At 39.6% G+C, this 19,620-nt stretch overlaps 1 gene segment (V, D, J or C); it reads right to left on the reverse strand.

Moving 5' to 3' along the window:
* Nucleotides 1–18,622: 18,622 nt before the first annotated feature.
* Nucleotides 18,623–19,351, reverse strand: LOC128107440 (T-cell receptor alpha chain V region 2B4-like). The segment is given in 2 exon segments: nt 18,623–19,042; nt 19,245–19,351. Coding segments are annotated over 2 exon segments (450 nt in total).
* Between the last annotated feature and the right edge of the window lie 269 nt (nt 19,352–19,620).

The following is a 19,620-nucleotide window of genomic DNA, read 5'->3' on the forward strand; positions in this document are numbered from 1 at the left end:
CAGATCACAGTAGTACAGGGCTGTGTCCTCCTCCTGAGCCAAGGGTTTCCACAGGAGGAAGGAGGACGTCCCTACCTCCTGAGAGCAGCTGTGAAACCTCTGGAGCTGTCTCAAGGGATGCATTTCAGAAGGAGCTGGAGCATTGGACATACCAGAAAAGCACAACACTGTGGTGGTATTGTGTTCCCCAAAATATTGTGAACCCTAATAAATTTATCTGGGGTCAGAGAACAGACAGCCACTAGATACAAAGGCTAGAAAATGGTGGCACTCACACCTTTAATCCTAGCATTCCAGAGACAGAAATCCTTCTGGATCTCTGTGAGTTCAAGGCCACATTGGAAAGGCCAGGCATGGTGACACACGCCTTTAATCCCAGAAAGCGAGCCTTTAATCCCAGGGAGTGGTGGTAGAAAGCAGAAAGGTATATAAGGCGTGAGGACCAGAAACTAGAAGCATTTGGCTGGTTAAGCTTTCAGGCTTTGGAGCAACACAGTTCAGCTGAGATTCATTCTGGATGAGGCTTCCAGTCTGAGGAAACAGGACCAGCTGAGGAATTGGCCAGGTGAGGTAGCTGTGGCTTGTTCTGTCTCTCTGATCTACCAGCATTGACCCCAATGCCTGGCTCCGGTTTGATTTTATTAATAAGAACTTTTAAGATTCATGCTACACAACACTCTCAGAATAAGAGAAGTTGCACTGCCCCAACAGGGGAAGTGCCTTGAAAGATTGAAACATGGCTCTCAGGTGAGGCTCTGCCTGAGCTCTTGTTTCTCCTGCAAAACCAATTACAGGTCAAATAAAAACCCACAGGCTGAGAGAACTTCATTAGACCCACCTATCAAGCGCACAGAAACACAATGAAAATTGTCCTATGCACAGAATGCAAGTATGGCCTAGATCATCACACTGCAGGGCAGTGAGGACAACATCATGTCTAAGATGGAAATGCAGGAGACTCTTCTCTGGAAACATTCAGCCAATGAACTCTGACAGTGCAGTGAATATAACCAATGTGCACAGAAAAAGCACTTTGAGGGATGGCTGCTTCCTGGCCTCCTGGCAGGTTCAAGGTAAATCCGTTCTCCTAGAGTCCCAAACTGATGCAGACCGATACAGGCTAAGAAAGTCTTCAGATTGTCCATCAGAAAAGAGAGAGATTTCCCCCATGTGTAACTAGACTCACCGTAGTTTACACTGATTGAAGAAATTTGTTGCTAGACAGGTCCGCCAATAATGCTCAGTTTAACCAAATAAAAGGCCAAATTATACCAATACTTATTGAAATAAATAAACCAAACTTTAAAAAAAAAGTGTCCAAGTTTGTTTTCTGTTGCTGTAACAAAAATTATGACCAAAAGCAACTTGAGGAGAAAAAGGATCCATTTCGTTTACAAGTCATATTCCATCATCTAGGGAATCCAGGGCATGAACTCAAGGCAGAAACCTGGGTGCATGAAATGAAATGGGGATTATGGAGGAATGCTGCCTAGTGGCTTGTTTCCAGGCTCACATTCAGCTGTCTTTTTTATTATTATTTTTTTTTATTTTAATTTATTTTGCAATACAATTCAGTTCTACATATCAGCCACGGATTCCCTTGTTCTCCCCCCTCCCATCCCCCTCACCTTCCCCCCAACCCCCCCCCATTCCCATCTCCTCCAGGGCAAAGCCTTCTCCACAGCCACAGACTGAGGTCAACCTGGTAGACTCAGTCCAGGTAGGTCTAGTCCCCTCCTCCCAGGCCGAGCCAAACAATCCTGCATAGGCCCCAGGTTTCAAACAGCCAACTCATGCAATGAGCACAAGATCTGGTCCCACTGCCTGGATGCCTACCAAACAGATCAAGCCAATCAACTGTCTCACCCATTCAGAGGGCCTGATCCAGTGGGGACCCCTCAGCCATTGGTTCATAGTTCATGTGTTTCCATTCATTTGGCTATTTGTCCCTGTGCTTTATCCAACCTTGGTCTCAACAATTCTCGCTCATATAAACCCTCCTCATTCTCGCTAATTGGACTCCCAGAGATCCACCCAGGGCCTTGTCATGGATCTCTGCATCCAGATCCCTCAGTAGTTGGATGAGGTTTCTAGCACATCAATTAGGGTGTTTGGCCATCCCATCACCAGAGTAGGTCAGTTCAGGCTGTCTCTCGACCATTGCCGGCAGTCTGTTGTGTGGGTATCTTTGTGGATTTCTGTGGGCCTCTCTAGCACTTTGCTTCTTCCTATTCTCATGTGGTCTTCATTTACCATGGTCTCCTATTCCTTGTTCTCTCTCTCTGTTGTTGATCCAGCTGGGATCTCCCGCTCCCCCAAGCTCTCTTTCCCTCAACCCTCGCCTTTCACTACCCCCACTCATGTCCAGGCTGTTCATGTAGATCTCATTCCATTTCTCTGTCATTGGGCGATCCCTGTGTCTTTCTTGGGGTCCTGTTTTCCAGGTAGCCTCCCTGGTGATGTGAGTAGCAGACAAGTCATCCTTGTTTCATGTCTAGTATCCTGCTATGAGTGAGTACATACCATGTTTGTCTTTCTGAGTCTGGGTTACCTCACTCAGGATGATTTTTTCTAGATCCATCCATTTGTCTGCAAACCTCATGATGTCATTGTTTTTCTCTGCTGAGTAGTATTCCATTGTGTATATGTACCACATTTTGTTTATCCATTCTTCAGTTGAAGGGCATCTAGGTTGTTTCCATGTTCTGGCTATTACAAACAATGCTGATATGAACATAGCTGAACAAGTGCTCTTATGGTGTAGTTGAGCATTCCTTGGGTATATGCCCAAGAGTGGTATAGCTGGATCTTGGGGGAGATGGATTCCCAATTTTCTAAGAAAGCGCCATATTGATTTCCAAAGTGGTTGTACAAGCTTGCATTCCCACCAGCAGTGGAGGAGAGTTCCCCTAGCTCCACATCCTCTCCAGCATAAGGTGTCTTCAGTGTTTTTGATCTTAGCCATTCGGACAGGCGTAAGGTGGTATCTCAGAGTTGTTTTGATTTGCATTTCCCTGATGATTAGGGATGTTGAACAATTCCTTAAATGTCTTTCGGCCATTTGAGTTTCCTCTGTTGAGAATTCTCTGTTTAGTTCTATACCCCATTTCTCAATTGGACTGTTGGGCATTTTGATGTCTAATTTCTTGAGTTCATTATATATTCTGCATATCAGTCCTCTGTCAGATGTGGGGTTGGTGAAGATCTTTTCCCATTCTGTAGGCTGTCGCTTTGCCTTGTTGACCGTATCCTTTGCTCTACAAAAGCTTCTCAGTTTCAAGAGGTCCCATTGATTGATTGTTTCTCTCAGAGTCTGTGCTACTGGTGTTCTATTTAGGAAGTGGTCTCCTATGCCAATGTGTTCAAGACTACTTCCTACTTTCTCTTCTAGCAGGTTCAGAGTAGCTGGATTTATGTTGAGGTCCTTGATCCACTTGGACTTAAGTTTTGTGCACGGTGATAGATATGGATCTATTTGCAGCCTTCTACATGTTGATATCCAGTTTTGCCAGCACCATTTGTTGAAGACGCTTTCTTTTTTCCATTGTGCACTTTTGGCTTCTTTGTCAAAAATTATATGTTCATAGGTGTGCGGATTAATGTCAGGGTCTTCAATTCGATTCCATTGGTCCACATGTCGGTTTTTATGCCAGTACCAAGCTGTTTTTATTACTGTAGCTCTATAGTAGAGCTTGAAGTCAGGGATCGTGATGCCTCCAGAAGTTGTGTTATTGTACAGGATTCCTTTGGCTATCCTGGGTTTTTTGTTTTTCCATATGAAGTTGAGTATTATTCTTTCCAGGTCTGTGAAGAATTGTGTTGGTATTTTGATGGGGATTGCATTGAATCTGTACATTGCTTTTGGTAAGATTGCCATTTTTACTATGTTAGTCCTGCCTATCCGTGAGCATGGGAGATCTTTCCATTTTCTGACATCTTCTTCAATTTCTTTTTTCAGGGACTTAAAGTTCTTGTCATATAGGTCCTTCACTTGCTTGGTTAGTGTTACCCCAAGATATTTTATGTCATTTGTGGCTATAGTAAAGGGTGATGTATCTCTGATTTCCTTCTCCGCTTCTTTGTCCATTGTATATAGGAGGGCTACTGATTTTTTTGAGTTGATCTTGTATCCTGCTATGTTGCTGAAGGTGTTTATAAGCTGTATCAGATCCTTGGTGGAATCTTTGGGGTCGCTCAAGTATACTATCATGTCATCTGCAAATAGGGAAAGCTTGACTTCTTCCTTTCCAATTTGTATCCCCTTAATCTCCTTATGTTGTTTTATTGCTCTGGCTAGAACTTCAAGTACTATATTGAATAAGTATGGGGAGAGCGGACAGCCTTGCCTCGTTCCTGATTTTAGTGGAATTGCTTTGAGTTTCTCTCCATTTAATTTGATGTTGGCTGTTGGCTTGCTGTAAATTGCCTTTATTATGTTTAGGTGTGTTCCCTGTATTCCTGATCGCTCCAATACCTTTATCATGAAGGGGTGTTGGATTTTGTCAAATGCCTTTTCTGCATCCAGTGAGATGATCATATGGTTTTTTTCTTTGAGTTTGTTTATATGGTGTATTACATTGACAGATTTTCGTATGTTGAACCACCCTTGCATCCCTGGAATGAATCCTACTTGATCATGGTGGATAATTGTTTTGATGTGTTCTTGGAGTCTGTTTGCCAATATTTTATTGAGTATTTTTGCATCAATGTTCATGAGGGAGATCGGTCTGTAGTTCTCTTTCTTTGTTGTATCCTTGTTTGGTTTAGGAATTAGGGTAATTGTAGCCTCGTAGAAGGAGTTTGGTAATGTTCCTTCTGTTTCTATTGTGTGGAACAATTTAGAGAGTATTGGTATTAACTCTTCTTTGAAGATCTGGTAGAATTCTGCGCTGAAACCATCTGGTCCTGGGCTTTTTTTGGTTGGGAGACTTTTAATGACTGTTTCTATTTCGTTAGGGGTTATTGGACTATTTAAATAGTTTATCTGGTCTTGATTTAACTTAGGTATGTGGTACCTATCCAGAAAGTTATCCATTTCTTTTAGGTTTTCCAGTTTTGTCGAATAGAGGTTTTTGAAGTATGACCTGATGATTCTCTGGATTTCCTCAATGTCTGTTGTTATGTCCCCCTTTTCATTTCTGATTTTGTTGATTTGGATGCTCTCTCTCTGTCTTTTGGTTAGTTTGGATAAGGGCTTGTCTATCTTGTTGATTTTCTCAAAGAACCAACTCTTTGTTTCATTAATTTTTTGTATTGTTCTCTTTGTTTCTATTTTATTGATTTCAGCTCTCACTTTGATAATTTCCTGGCGTCTATTTTTCCTGGGAGACTGTGCTTCTTCTTGTTCTAGAGCTTTCAGGTATGCTGTTAAGTCTCTAGTGTGAGATTTCTCCAACTTATTTATGTGGGCATTTAGTGCTATGAATTTCCCTCTTAGTACTGCTTTCATAATGTCCCACAAATTTGGATATGTGGGGTCTTCATTTTCATTGATCTCTAGGAAGTCTTTAATTTCTTTCTTTATTTCTTCCTTAACCCATTGGTGATTCAGTTGGGTATTATTCAGTTTCCATGAGATTGTAGGTTTTCTGTAGTTTTTGTTGTTGTTGAAATCCAACTTTAGACCATGGTGGTCTGATAGAACACAGGAGGTTATTCCAATTGTTCTGTATCTGTTTAGATTTGTTTTGTGGCCAAGTATGTGGTCAATTTTAGAGAAGGTTCCATGGGGTGCTGAGAAGAAGGTATATTCTTTTTTGTTAGGATGGAATGTTCTGTAGATATTGATTAAGTCCATTTGAGTCATGACATCAGTTAAGTCCTTTATTTCTCTGTTAAGTTTCAGTTTGGGAGATCTGTCCAGTGGTGAAAGCGGGGTGTTGAGGTCTCCCACTATTAATGTGTGGGGTTTTATATGTGATTTAAGCTTTAGTAATGTTTCTTTTACATATGTGGGTGCCCTTGTGTTTGGGGCATAAATATTCAGAATTGAGACTTCATCTTGGTGGATCTTTCCTGTGATGAGTGTGTATTGCCCTTCTTGATCTCTTTTGATTGATTTTAGTTTGAAGTCTATTTTGCTGGATATCAGGATGGCTATACCCGCTTGTTTCTTAAGACCGTTTGATTGGAAAGTCTTATCCCAGCCTTTTATTTTTAGGTAGTGTCTATCTTTGAATTTGAGATGTGTTTCTTGTATGCAGAAGAAAGATGGGTCCTGCTTTCGTATCCATTCTGTAAGCCTATGTCTTTTTATAGGTGAATTAAGTCCATTGATATTGAGGGAAATTAATGACCAGTGATTGTTCATTCCTGTTATTTTTTGGTGGTGATGTGTGTGTACTTCTATACGTTGGGGTTTACTGCTGTGGCTTTATCTGTTGCCTGTGTTTTCGAGGGTGTATCTGACTTCCTTAGGTTGGAATTTTCCTTCTAGTGCTTTCTGTAGGGCTGGGTTTGTGGATAAGTATTGTTTAAATCTGGCTTTGTCATGGAATGTCTTGTTCACTCCATCTATGGAGACTGAAAGTTTTGCTGGGTATATTAGTCTAGGCTGACATCCATGGTCTCTTAGTGTCTGCATTACATCTGTCCAGGTTCTTCTGGCTTTCAAAGTCTCCATTGAGAAATCGGGTGTTATTCTGATGGGTTTGCCTTTATATGTCACTTGGCCTTTTTCCTTTGCTGCTCTTAATATTCTTTCTTTATTCTGTACGTTTAGTTTTTTAACTATTATGTGGCGAGGGGACTTTTTTTGGGGGTCTAGTCTGTTTGGTGTTCTATAAGCTTCTTGTATCTTCATAGGCATTTCCTTCTTTAAGTTGGGAAAGTTTTCTTCTATGATCTTGTTGAATATATTTTCTGTGCCCTTGAGTTGGTATTCTTCTCCTTCTTCGACCCCTATTATTCTTAGGTTTGGTCTTTTCATGGTGTCCCAAATTTCTTGGACATTTTGGTTCATGACTTTGTTGGCTGTAGTGTTTTCTTTGACTGATGAATGTATTTCTTCTACTGTATCTTCAACGCTAGAGATCCTCTCTTCCATCTCTTGCATTCTGTTGATTATACTTGTATCTGAAGTTCCCAATCGTTTTCTCAGATTTTCTATTTCCAGCATTCCCTCTGTTTGTGTCTTCTTCATTTTTTCTATTTCCCTTTTCAGGTCTTGGACTGTTTCCTTCATTTGTTTCATTCATTTTTCTTGATTTTCTCTCAGTACTTTATTGTTTTCTTCCAGGACTTTTCAGCTGTCTTTTTTATATAGCCCAGGTTCACCTGCCTATATCAATTGCCAATCAGGAAAATGACCACAGACATTGCCACAGGTAAATTTGATAAAGGCAAATCTTCAACTGAGTTTCCTTCTTCTCAAATGTGTCAAGTTGACCACCAACATTAGCCATCACAGAAGGTATATTTGCTAGAATGTGCTATTATTAATGAAGAATTACTTAAAGTTAAGCAATAAATTGGATACCTACCTTAATAGGTATTACAAAATTAATTTAAAATGGAAATAATTAATATTTTCAATTCATGAAATTATTTTAAAATTCTGGTTGTCATGAATTTTTCTTAGCACAGATATATCTCAGATAGCATTAGAAGAAGCCATGACAAACTGCATTTTGTAGAAATTATGAATTTTTGCATAGGTTTCTTGTGGATACCTTAAACATGCATAGATCACCTGGTTTCTTACCCATCACCATTGATTCTGGCTTTCCCTACCAGGAAGTGGCTCTTTATAACATTTTTTTAAAAAAATTTTATTTATTTATTTATTTATTTTACTTTCCAGCCACAGTTTTCCCTCCCTCCTCTCCCCGCAGTTCCTAACCCCCATGCCCCATCTGTTCCCCATAATCCACTCCTCCATTTGTGTTTAGAAAAGGGAAGATCTTCTATGAGTATCAACAAAACATGCCATATCAAGTTGCTGTAAGACTAAGCATCCCGTGTATTGAGGCTGGGAAAGGCAACTCCAGTATGAGGAGTAGGGTCCCAAAAGCCTGTAAAGGATCAGAGACAGTACCTGCTCCCACTTTTAGGAGTCCCACAAGAGGACCAAGCTACACAACTATAACATATATGCAGAGAGCCCAGGTTAGTTCCATGCAGGTCCTGTGACTGTTGCTTCAGTCTCTGTGAGCTCCTATGAGCCCAGGTTAGTTGACTCTGTGAGTTTTCTTGTGGTGTCCTTGGGCCCACTGGCTCCTACAGTCTTTTCTTTTCCTCTCTTCTGGATTCCCTGAGCTCTGCCTAGTGTTTGGCTGTGGGTCTGCATCTGTTTCCATCAGTTGCTGGATGACACCTCTCTGATGACAATTGGACTAGGCAACAATCTGTTCACAGGAGATGGCCAGTTCAGGCTACATGTCTGCTATTGTTAGGAGTCTAAGCTGGAGTCTTCCTTGCAGATTCCTGGGAGATTCTCTTGCACCAGGTTTTTACCTGACCTCGAATGCCCCACTTTCCAGTAGTCTCTTTCAGTACTCTTCCCTTCTGCACCCCCCAACCTGATGGATGTTCGCATACCTCCTTGCCTTCAGTTCACTTATGAAATCTCCTTCGCAGGGAAATCTAGGTGTCCCTCCATGAACCCTACTTGTTACCCAGTCTATCTGGATCTGTGAATATCACTTATGAGTGAGTACATACCGTGTTTGTCTTTTTTGGTCTGGTTACTCACCTAGGATGATTTTTTTTAGTTCCATTCATTTGTCTTCAAATTTCCTAGTGTCCTTTTTTTTTTTAAACAGCTGATTAATACTCCATTGTGTAAATGTGCCACATTTTCTTTATTCATTCCTCAGTTGAGGGACATCTAGGTTGTTTCCAGACTCTGGCTATTACAAATAAAACTGCTATGAACATAATTGAGCAAGTGCCCTTGTGGTATGATTGAGCATCCTTTGGGTATGTGTTCAAGAGTGGTATAGTTGGGTCTTGTGGTAGGTTGATTCCCAGTTTTCTGAAAAACTGATGCACTGACTTCCAAAGTGACTGTACAAGTTTGCACTCTCACCAGCAGTGGAGGGGTGTTCCCCTTGCTCCACATCCTCTCCAGCGTGAGTTGTCACTACTGTTTTTGATCTTTCCCATTCTGACAGGTGTAAGATGGAATCTCAGAGTCATTTTGATTTGCATTTCCCTGATGGCTAAGGATGTTGAACATCTTCTTAAGTGTTCTTCTGCCACTTGAGATTCTTCTGTTGAGAATTCTCTGTTTAGATCTGTGCCCCATTTTTAAAATTGGATTATTTGGTTTGTTGATAGCTAGTATCTTGAGTTCTTTATATATTTTGGAGATCATCTCTGTGTCAGATGCAGGGTTGGTGAAGATCTTTTGCCATTCTGTGGGCTGCCATTTTGTCCTATTGATGGTGTCTTTTGCCTTATAGAAGCTTTCCCATTTCATGAGGTCTCAATTATTAATTGTTGATCTTAGTGCCTGTGCAATTGGTGTTCAGAAAATTGCCTCTTGTGCCAAGGCATTCGAGATTATTTCCCATTTTCTCTTCTATCAGGTTCAATGTATCTGGATTTATGTTGAGATCTTGGATCCACTTGGACTTAAGTTTTGTCCAGGGTGATAGATATGGATCAATTTGCATTCTTCTACATGCCAATATCAAGTTAAACCAGCACTATTTGTTGAGGATGCTTTCTTTTTTTCCATTGTATAATTTTGGCTTCTTTGTCAAAAATCAGGTGTCCATTGGTATGTGTATTTACACCTGGGTATTCATTTCAATTCTGTTAATCCACCTGTATGCTATTGTGCCAATAATACCATGCTGTTTTTATTACTATGGCTCTGTAGTAGAGTTTGAAGTCAGGGACAGTGATACCTCTGGAAGTTCCTTTATTGCACAGGGTTGTTTTAGTTATCTTCTTTTTCATATGAAGTTGAGTATTGTTCTTTTGAGGTCTGTGAAGAATTGTGTTGGAATATCTAATGGAGATTGCCATGAATCTGTAGATTGCTTTTGGTAAGATGGCCATTTTTACTATGTTTATCCATGAGTGTGGGGGATCTTTCCATCTTGTGATATCTTCTTTAATTTCCTTCTTCAAAGACTTGAAATTCTTGTCATACAGGTCTTTCAATTGCTAGGTTAGAGTTACACCAAGATATTTTATATTATTTGTGGCTATTGTGAAGGGTGTTGATTCTCTGATTTCTTTCTCAGCCAATTTATTGTTTGTATATAGGAGGGATACTGATTTTTTTGTAGTTAATCTTGCATCCAGCTCTTGAATATTATTTAAGCACCAGCCTTAATAATATCTTTCCCAGGGGCCCAGAAGAGAAGCTATGAATGGCGAGAATTATTTTCGGGAAAAGAATCTAAGTACACCAAGCCTTTTGTCTGTCTACTTTATTCCTCTGGGATAAAATCCTATCTACACAGCTTAAGTTCTGTTCTCATGCTTAGCTCCTTTCTTGCCTGATTTCTCTCTATACTTATCGACTGTCCCCTCTAAGTTCTATCTTAATTCTCTTATCTTAATTCTGCCCCATTTTGTTCTTTCTCATCTCATTCTTACCCATCTAGTACTTCCCCATCCGGCTCTACCTCATCTTTCATCTCTTCCTCAAGTCCTTTCTTCTAACCCTTCAATCTAGTTTTTCCCCATCTCAGTTCATCCCTCTCCAGTTCTTACCCATCTAGTTATTCCATTCTCCTTTCTCTTCTCCATCTTGTCCTTGCTCTAAGAACAAAGCTGCCTTTTATCCCTTTGGCCCTTATCTCTCCAAGCTTTCTCTGCTCCCATAGTTTCTGGCAGGGTGGGGGGAAGTGTACCTGGTCACTAGGCAACTTGGCTAGGCAACTTCTGTCACAGCTAGATGTACCTGTAAGTAGGAACCCTTTAGTTCTGAGTTAATTAAGAGTGGATCTGAAACTAGAGATAAGACTTTGGAAAGGGAGAAAGTTAAGCTTAATTAGCACATCTGCCAGGCCTCCTCAAACAGATAGTCTGGATGCTTAAGTCTGTTTTTAGAGAGTACAGAGGTATCTCTGATAAGATACTTTCATCCATCCAGGGATGGTCCTGGCTGGATGCTGCCAATGATGATAATTACAGGGAGGCTTGAACTGGGGTTCTGGCTGTGCATAGCTGTCAGTAAGAAGATTATCTAAATATTCCATTAGTAGAGGGGAAATTGTGCCCAATGAATGATGGAAAAGCTACAACAGCACACAAGAAATTTAAAGTAGGAAACGGCTAATAATCAAAAGCCAATATTACTAAGACTCCTTGAGCCTCAGCTTGACCTCTGGAAGGCCCTTGGCTTCTTCAAGGTATTAGCTTGTCATAATCAGCTGAAATCCCACTTCATACATTTTTGAGGCTTGTAGCATCCAGCCACATGATTAAAGGTGTTTATTAGCTGTAGGAGTCCCATGGTAAATTTTTTGGGTCGCTTATTTATACTATCATATCATCTGCAAATAATGATACTTTGACTTCTTCTTTTCCAATTTGTATTCCCGTGATCTCCTTTTGTTATCCTATTGCTCTAGCTAGAGTGCTATACTGAATAGGCATGGAGAGAGTGGACAACCTTGTCTCATTCCTGATTTTAGTGGAACTGCTTTGAGTTTCTGTCCATTTAATTTGACATTGGCTGTCTGCTTACTGTATATTGCTTTTATTATGTTTAGGCGTGTCCCTTGTATCCCTGATCTCTCCAAGACTTTTATCATGAAGGAGTGTTGGATTTTGTCAAAGGATTTTCCAGCATCTAACAAGATGATCACACGGTTTTTTCTTTCAATTTGTTTATATGATGGATTGCGTGGACAGATTTTTATATATTGAACCATCTCTGCATCTTTGAGATGAAGCCTACTTGGTCATGGTAGATGATCTTTTTGATGTGTTCTTGGATTTGGTTTGCCAGTATTTTATTGAGTATTTTTGCATCAATATTCATGAGAGAAATTGGTTTGCTATTATCTCTCTTTGTTGAGTCTTTGTGTGACTGTGGCTTCATAGAATGAATTTGGCAATGTTCCTTCTGTTTCTATTTTGGGGAATAATTTGAAGAGTATTAGCTCTTCCTTGAAAGTCTGATAGAATTCTGTGTTAAAACTGTAAGACCCTGGGCTTTTTTTGATTGGGAGACTTTTAATGACTGATTCTATTACCTTAGGGGTTATTGGTCTATTTAAATTGTTTATTTGATCTTGATTTAACTTTGGTAAGTGGTATCTATCAAGAAATTTGTCCATTTCTTTTAGATTTTCCAATTTTGTGCAGTATAATTTTTTGAAGTATGATCTAATGATTCCCTGTATTTCCTTGGAGTCTGTTCTTATTTTTTGTTTGTCTGTCCTTTTTGTTTCTTAATTTGTTGATTTGAATATTCCCTCTCTGCCTTTTCATTAGTTTGGATAGCATTTATCTATTTTGTTGATTTTTTTCTCGAAGAAACAACTCTTTGTTTCACTGATACTTTGTTTCTATTTTTATTGATTTCAGCCCTCAGTTTATTTCCTGCCATTTACTCCTTTTAGGTGTGTATGCTTCTTTTGTTCTAGAGCTTTCAGGTGTGCTGTTAATTTGCTGATGTATGCCTCTCCAAATTCTTCATGAAGGCACCTGGTGCAATAAACTTTCCTCTTAGCACTGCTGTCATTGTGTCCCACAAGTTTGGGTATGTCATGCATTCATTTTCAGTGAAGTCTAGGAAGTCTTTAACTTCTTTATTTCTTCCTTGACCCAGTGGTAACTCAGTAGAGAGTTGTCCAGTTTCCATGAATTTGTAGGCTTTATGTTGTTTCTCTTGTTGAAATTCAGCTTTAATTCATGGTGGTCTGAGAAGATACAAGGGGATTATTTCAGGTTTTTTGTTTTGTTTTGTTTTGTTTTTTGTTTTGTGTTTGTTGAGACTTGCTTTGTGGTCAAGTTATGGTCAATATTGGAGAAGGTTCTGTGAGGTACTGAGAAGGTATATATATATATATATATATATATATATATATATATATATATATATATATATATATATATATATATATATGGTGATATATTGTGTATCCTAATAAACTTGCCTGAGGATTGTCGGAGCCTGACAACCAGTCAACTGGGTAGCTGGGTGGAGATGTGTGGGTTGTAGAGACAATGAAGACGACAGAACAGAGTTGAGAGGACTGGGGGTCAATGCCGGACAGTGCCTAAGTTTATTTCACAGCCAGCTTATATACAGTTTTGAAGGATGGAGGTAGAACAATGCACAGCACAGGCATTCAACCACTATCTATCCTGTCCTTGAATCAAGGAACAAACAGTTTCATTTTCTATCTCAATGTACCTCTGGCTGGCATCAGCAGTCTGCATCTAGCTACATAGTTTGTTCCCTCTTGTGGGATAATCAGAACTTTCTCACAGCCCTGGAGCAAGCAAGCCTGAATTCTATTGACTCAGAATAGGCTTCAGATTCAAACTGGGAAGCTGAGTCAGTTTTGGGCTCCCACAGAGGATCAGATGACAGAGCTAGCCACTAGATTAGACACAGAGCCAGGCAGTGGTGGCATACACCTTTAATCCCAGTATCAGGGTGAAAGCTGAAAGATCATAGAAACAGAACAGCCAGCCACTAGTTCTTAACTCTATGAAATCCTCGGCCTCAAGAGAGTGAGTTCCTGTTTCCTCATGCCTTATATACCTTTCTCTGCCCTACCATATTACTTCCTGAGATTAAAGGTGTGTGTGCTTTCCAAGCAAAGGCATGATATCTCAAGCACTGGGATTTTTTTGTTTGTTTGTTTTTTTTTTTTTTTTTTTTTAATTAAAAGACCATCTAAGATTCAAACAACAGGTATATTCTTTTGTGTTTGGGTGAAATGTTCTGTAGATATGTTAGGTCCCTTTGAGTTATAACATCTGTTAGTTCCATTATTTCTCTGTTTAGTTTCTGTCTGGATGACCTATCCATTTGTGAAAGTGGATTGTTAAAGTCTTCCATTATTATTTTGTGGGGTTCTGTGTGTGATTTAAGTTTTAGTAATGTTTCTTTTACAAATGTGGGTACCCTTACATTTGGGGCATGGATGTTCAGAATTGAAACATCTTCTTGATGGATTTTTCTTTTGTTGAATATGAAACGTCCTTCTTCATTCCCCCCCTCCCCGCTTTTTTTTTTTTTTTTTGGTTTCTTGAGACAGGGTTTCTCTGTGTAGCTTTGGTGCCTGTCCTGGATCCCACTCTGTAGACCAGGCTGGCCTCGAACTCACAGACATCCGCCTGCCTCTTCCTCCCAAGTGCTGGGATTAAAGGTGTGTGCCACCACTGCCTGGCTCTTCTTCATCCCTTTTGGTTAATTTTGGTTAGAAGTCTATTTTGTTAGATATTAGGATAGCTACACCAGTTTGCTTCTTAGTTCCATTTGATTGGAAACTTTTTTCAACCCTTTACTCTGAGGTAATGTCTATTTTTGATGTTGAGATAATGTGAGAAATCCATGGAGTCTGCTCAAAGGCAAAGGAATTTATTAGGGGAGAAAAACTCACTGTACAGAACAGAATGGAATGCTGGGGCACAATCTCATGCAATTCCAGTCATCTTACTCAGTCCTGCATCCAAGCCTGTGAGCGAGAGAATAGAGCTGCGTATGTGCATCTCAGTTTTTAAGAGTAGCTGAGAGGACATGCCCCTGGGGCATGTACTTCAAGGTCATAGGCAGGTAGAGCAGTTACCTGCCATATCTCTAGGGCTGCACTTCAGGGTCATAAAATAGATATCCACTACATTGAGGTGTGTTTCTTGTATGCAGCAGAATGATGGAACCTGTTTTCATATCCAATACATTAGTCTCTTAGTCTATGTCTTTTTGTTGGCAAATTGAGTCCATTAATATTGAGAGATATTAATGACCAATGATTGTTGATCTGGTTATTTCATTGTTGGTGGTTGTAGTGTATGTGTGTGTGTGTGTGTGTGTGTGTGTGTGTGTGTGTGTGTGGTTTCCCTTCTTTGGAATTTGCTGGTGTGAGATTATCTATTGTCTGTGGTTTTTTGGGTGTACACAAGTTAATTTCTTGAGTTGTAGTTTTCCTTCTAGTACCCACTATAGGGCTAGGTTTGTGGATAGATAGTGCTTAAATTTGAGTTTGTCATGAAATATCTTGTTTCTCCATCTATGATGATTGACAGCTTTACTGGATATAGTAATCTGGGCTGGCATCTGTGGTCTCTCAGAGTCTACAAGACACCATTCCAGGCCCTTCTGGATTTTAGGGTCTCCATTGAGAAGTTGAGTGTGATACTAATAGGTCTGTCTTTATATGTTACTTGGCCTTTTCCCCTTACTGCTTTTAATATTCTTTCTTTGTTCTGTATGTTTAGTGTTTTAATTATCATATAGCAAGAGAATTTTCTTTTCTGATCCAATCTAGTTGGTCTTCTATAAAGTTCATATACCTTTATAGGCATGTCCTTATTTAGGTTGAGAAAATTGTCTTCTATAATTTTGTTAAATACATTCTCTGGTTTTTTGAGCTGGGTTTCTTCTTCTATTCTTATTATTGTTATGTTTGGTCTTTTGATAGTGTCCCAAATTTCCTGGATGCTTTGCGTTAGAAATTTTTTATTTAACATTATGAATAATTTAATTTATCTATTTATTTATTTTGGACAGTTGTGTTTGGTTTTACCCTAGGTCTCTGGGCTATCCAATTTCTGGTTCCTGAACATCCAGGAATGGGTTCCCTCTCCTGGCATGAGCCTCAAGTTAAATGCAACAAATAAATTTCTTTAATGTTTGTATCTTAAAAGATATTTCAAGTAATTGGACCTAAGAAGCAAGAGAGTGTAGACATTTTAATATCTGACAAAAATAGACTTCAAATCAAAACTGATCAGAAGAGATATGGAAGGACATTAGTATTAGTGAGATTATTAAGGTCACTCCATGTAGTTAAAAGGAAGGTATATTTTGTGGGGCAACTTACAAGTGAAGGGATAGTTTACAGGATCTGGGAAAGGTGTAGCGCAGTCCGGTGGTGTTCTCTGGAGAATTCTGCTCGGTCTATCTCTAGCGTCCAGGGTCCAGGAATCAAGCGAGCCAGCACATCAGGATCTCTGGTCTTCAGGGTCCTCTCTTGGCCCCGCCTTGTAGGCATGACAGTTACCTAAGCCTCAATGGGGGTTGGAACTTCCAGATCAAAGCTGGAATGGCTACCCACTACACATTAGAACAATGGACAAAGCAAAAATCCATCAAGAGGATATTGTAATTCTAAACATTTATGCGCAAAACATAAGGGCACCCAAGTTCATAAAAAAAAAAAACACACTATAGTTAAAATCACATATTTATCCTCACACAGTGATAGTGGGTGATTTCGATACCTCACTCTTCACCAATAGACAGAATATCCAGACAAAAACTAAATTAGACTAAAGTTCAGAAATGCTGAACTTAAATTACATCATAAATCAAGTGGACTAGCACATATTTACTGAACATTTTACCCAAACAGGAAAGAATATACCTTCTTCTCAGTATCTCATGGAATCTTCTCCAAAATTGACAACATACTTGGGCAAATGAAAGTCTCAACAAATACAAAAAACAAACAAACAAACAAACAAACAAAAAAAAAACCCAAAGTGAGATAACACCCTGAATTCTATCTGACCACCATGGATTAAAGCTGGATATCAACAATAGAATGTTTACAAACTCATAGAAATAGAATGACTCACTACTAAATGAAAAATAGGTCAAGACAGAACTTCAATTGGAAATAAATAACTTTTTAGAATTGAATAGAAAGGAAAGCACAACATACCCAAACTATGGAACACAATAAAGGTGGTTCTAAGAGGCAATTTCATACTATTAAGTGCCTATATTAAGAAATAAACAAGAAAACAAACAAAAACAATTAGAGAGATCTCATATTAGCAGCTTAATGGCACACCTGAATGCTCTAGAATAAAATGGAGAAATAATACCCCAAAATAGTAGATGCCAAGAAATAATCAAACTCAGCACTGAGGTAGATAAAAGAGAAACAAACAAACAAAAATAATAGAAAGAACCAATGAAGTGAAGAGTTAGTTCTTTGAGAAAATCAATATGATTGATAAACTCTTATCAAACTAACTAAAGACAGACAGAGAAGATCCAAGTTAATAGTATTCAAGACAAAACAAAACAATAGGATCATCACAGCAGACACCAAGGATATCCACAGAATCATAAGGACATATTGTAAAAAAAAATGTACTCCACCAAACTAGAAAACCTAAAAGAAATGAATAACTTTCTTGATTTATTCGAGGAACCAAAGTTAAATCAACATCTGATAAGCAATTTAAGCAGACTTAAACCCCTAGTTTAATAAAAGCAACAATTAAAAGTCTCCCAACCCCCCCCCCAAAGGCCTATGCCAGATGAATTCAATTCAGTTCTAACACATCTACTATCCCATGCATCAGTGTCTCACTCAGCTATCACAGAAACTTCCTCTTGCAGTAGATGGAAACTAATACAGAGACCCACAACTGGACAGTGTGCAAAGTGAGAGGTTTGGGAACACTTAGTCCTAAATGAGATGTTTTCATCAAATCCCTCCCGTTAGTGCACAGGGAACCCCATGAAAGAAGAGATGGAAAGATTGTAAGAGCCCTAGGGAGTAGATGAAAACAGAACTTGTTTATGTATGAACTCATGGAGATTGTGGCAGCATGTGCAAGGTCTGCACAGGTTCAAGCCAGGTGTGGTCCCAAGTGCTGAGATGTGCACACAGGCTCCCATCCCTCACTAATCAAGAAGGTATCTCCAACTGACATGTGCTTGCTAAGGAAAAATCAGTTTTCTCCAATGGAGTCTCACTGGACATTGAAACCACAGTACAAGATGTGCCCCATTCCTAGCAATAGATGGCAAACACAACTAACTCCATGGTATTTTTGTAGAAATTTTGTCTCATATTGCTTTGTTGGGACTTATTTTTAATTACAGATGTATTGCTTGTGTATTATGTTTTCCAGATTTGTGTTTTTACTGATTTTGTTTTAATGTGTGTTGGAAGACCCCACCCTCCCCCAAGTCCACCTTCAGTAACACATTTCTACTGTTGCCATGAGTCACGTATTCTCCCTATGCACACGTACTATACCCTTTTACAAAAAGCCAGTGTCTTCACAGCCCACCCTCTTTTCCCTCTCCACCCTTGATCAGAGGCAGACTCCCTTTACCCTCTTCCCTTCCCCCCAGTAAATCTCTCTTGTGTGAGGCCTGTTGCATGGTGTGACTTTGTGCTGTTACCTGGCTCCAATATACCAAGGTACCATTCCTTCTGACTCAAAACAATATTTCTCTGTATGTGTGCTTCTTGTGTCTTTTCTTTCTTTCCTTATTTTTTTTTGCCTGTTTGTGTTCTAAAGAGAGAGATAAAGAGAAAGTAGTTGTGGTGTTGGTTATGTGGGGAAGTGGGAAGGATCTGGAAAGAAATGGAGGACATGAAACCTTAATTAAAATATAATGTATAATTATTTCAGTTAAAATAAAGTAGAAAATATTTTATTTGTGTGTTTCATGCATTCTCAGAATAATAAAGTATTTTCCCTGTGAGTCAAACTCTCCCTCCTAGGACCCTTAATTCCCGTTGTAAATGGAGTACAAGGAGATAATAAGAATTTCTCCACCCTGTTTTCTGCACTGTAGCTCAGACCTTGCTGGGACCCAGTAGGTTTGGGTGCAGGCTGAAGGTGCCTGGGGAGCACTGTGTGCTCACTGCACAGAAGTAGACAGCTGAGTCACTGGGCTGGGAGTCTCTGATATGTAGGGAAACATGCAGGCTGGCTTTGTTGAGGTGAACTGTGAATCTGCCTTCTTCCTTCTCACCGTTGGAGAAGATGGACATCAGCATCTTGAGGCCTTTCCCAGGATGCTGTTTGTACCACCAGAAGTAATCAGAATTACGATCACTGGAAGTGCAGTTGAGATAAGCCATGGCTCCCTGTGAGACACTGAGGGATTCTGGGTTCTGCTGCACCTTCTGCTGGGTGCTCACCCCTGTGCAAAAAGATAAAGGTCAGACAAACAGGACTGGATGCATATGGATGCAGATACCCCAGAATGGCTTTTCCATGGGCCTCCCATCTGCTTTTGTTTCAGCATGAGAACGTTAGTATTTCTACCCTCCCACCTAAAATATGTGAGGAAAACACTCCCACATATTTTATTTTTATATTCCCATAGAAATGGTCAAACTCACCATTCAGTTGAAGCCAGAGTGCCATTAGTGAAACACTTAAGAGATGCATTATTGTTTTCACTGAAGAGTCACACTTCCAACGAAACAAAAGGAGTGGCATTTAGGGAGTTCAGATTCTTCTGCTGTAAGATGCAAAAAAGAAAAACCCCAAACTTTTCATCCAATTAGAAAGAAGGTCCTAGTTTTCACTGCCACATCAAAGCTCTCCTCCTCTCTCTAACCCCCCATCCCCACAACACACACCGAGAGAGAGAGAGAGAGAGAGAGAGAGAGAGAGAGAGAGAGAGAACCATGTAAGAAATTGCCTCTGCGTTTCTGAGAAGATACTGCCATCCTGTGGATTCATCTTAGTGTCAAAGAAATATTTCAAGTGTAG

The sequence above is a fragment of the Peromyscus californicus genome, unplaced genomic scaffold (assembly GCF_007827085.1).
Source record: "Peromyscus californicus insignis strain IS unplaced genomic scaffold, ASM782708v3 Scaffold_12__1_contigs__length_115047231, whole genome shotgun sequence".
In the NCBI taxonomy this organism is placed as follows: Eukaryota; Metazoa; Chordata; class Mammalia; order Rodentia; family Cricetidae; genus Peromyscus; species Peromyscus californicus.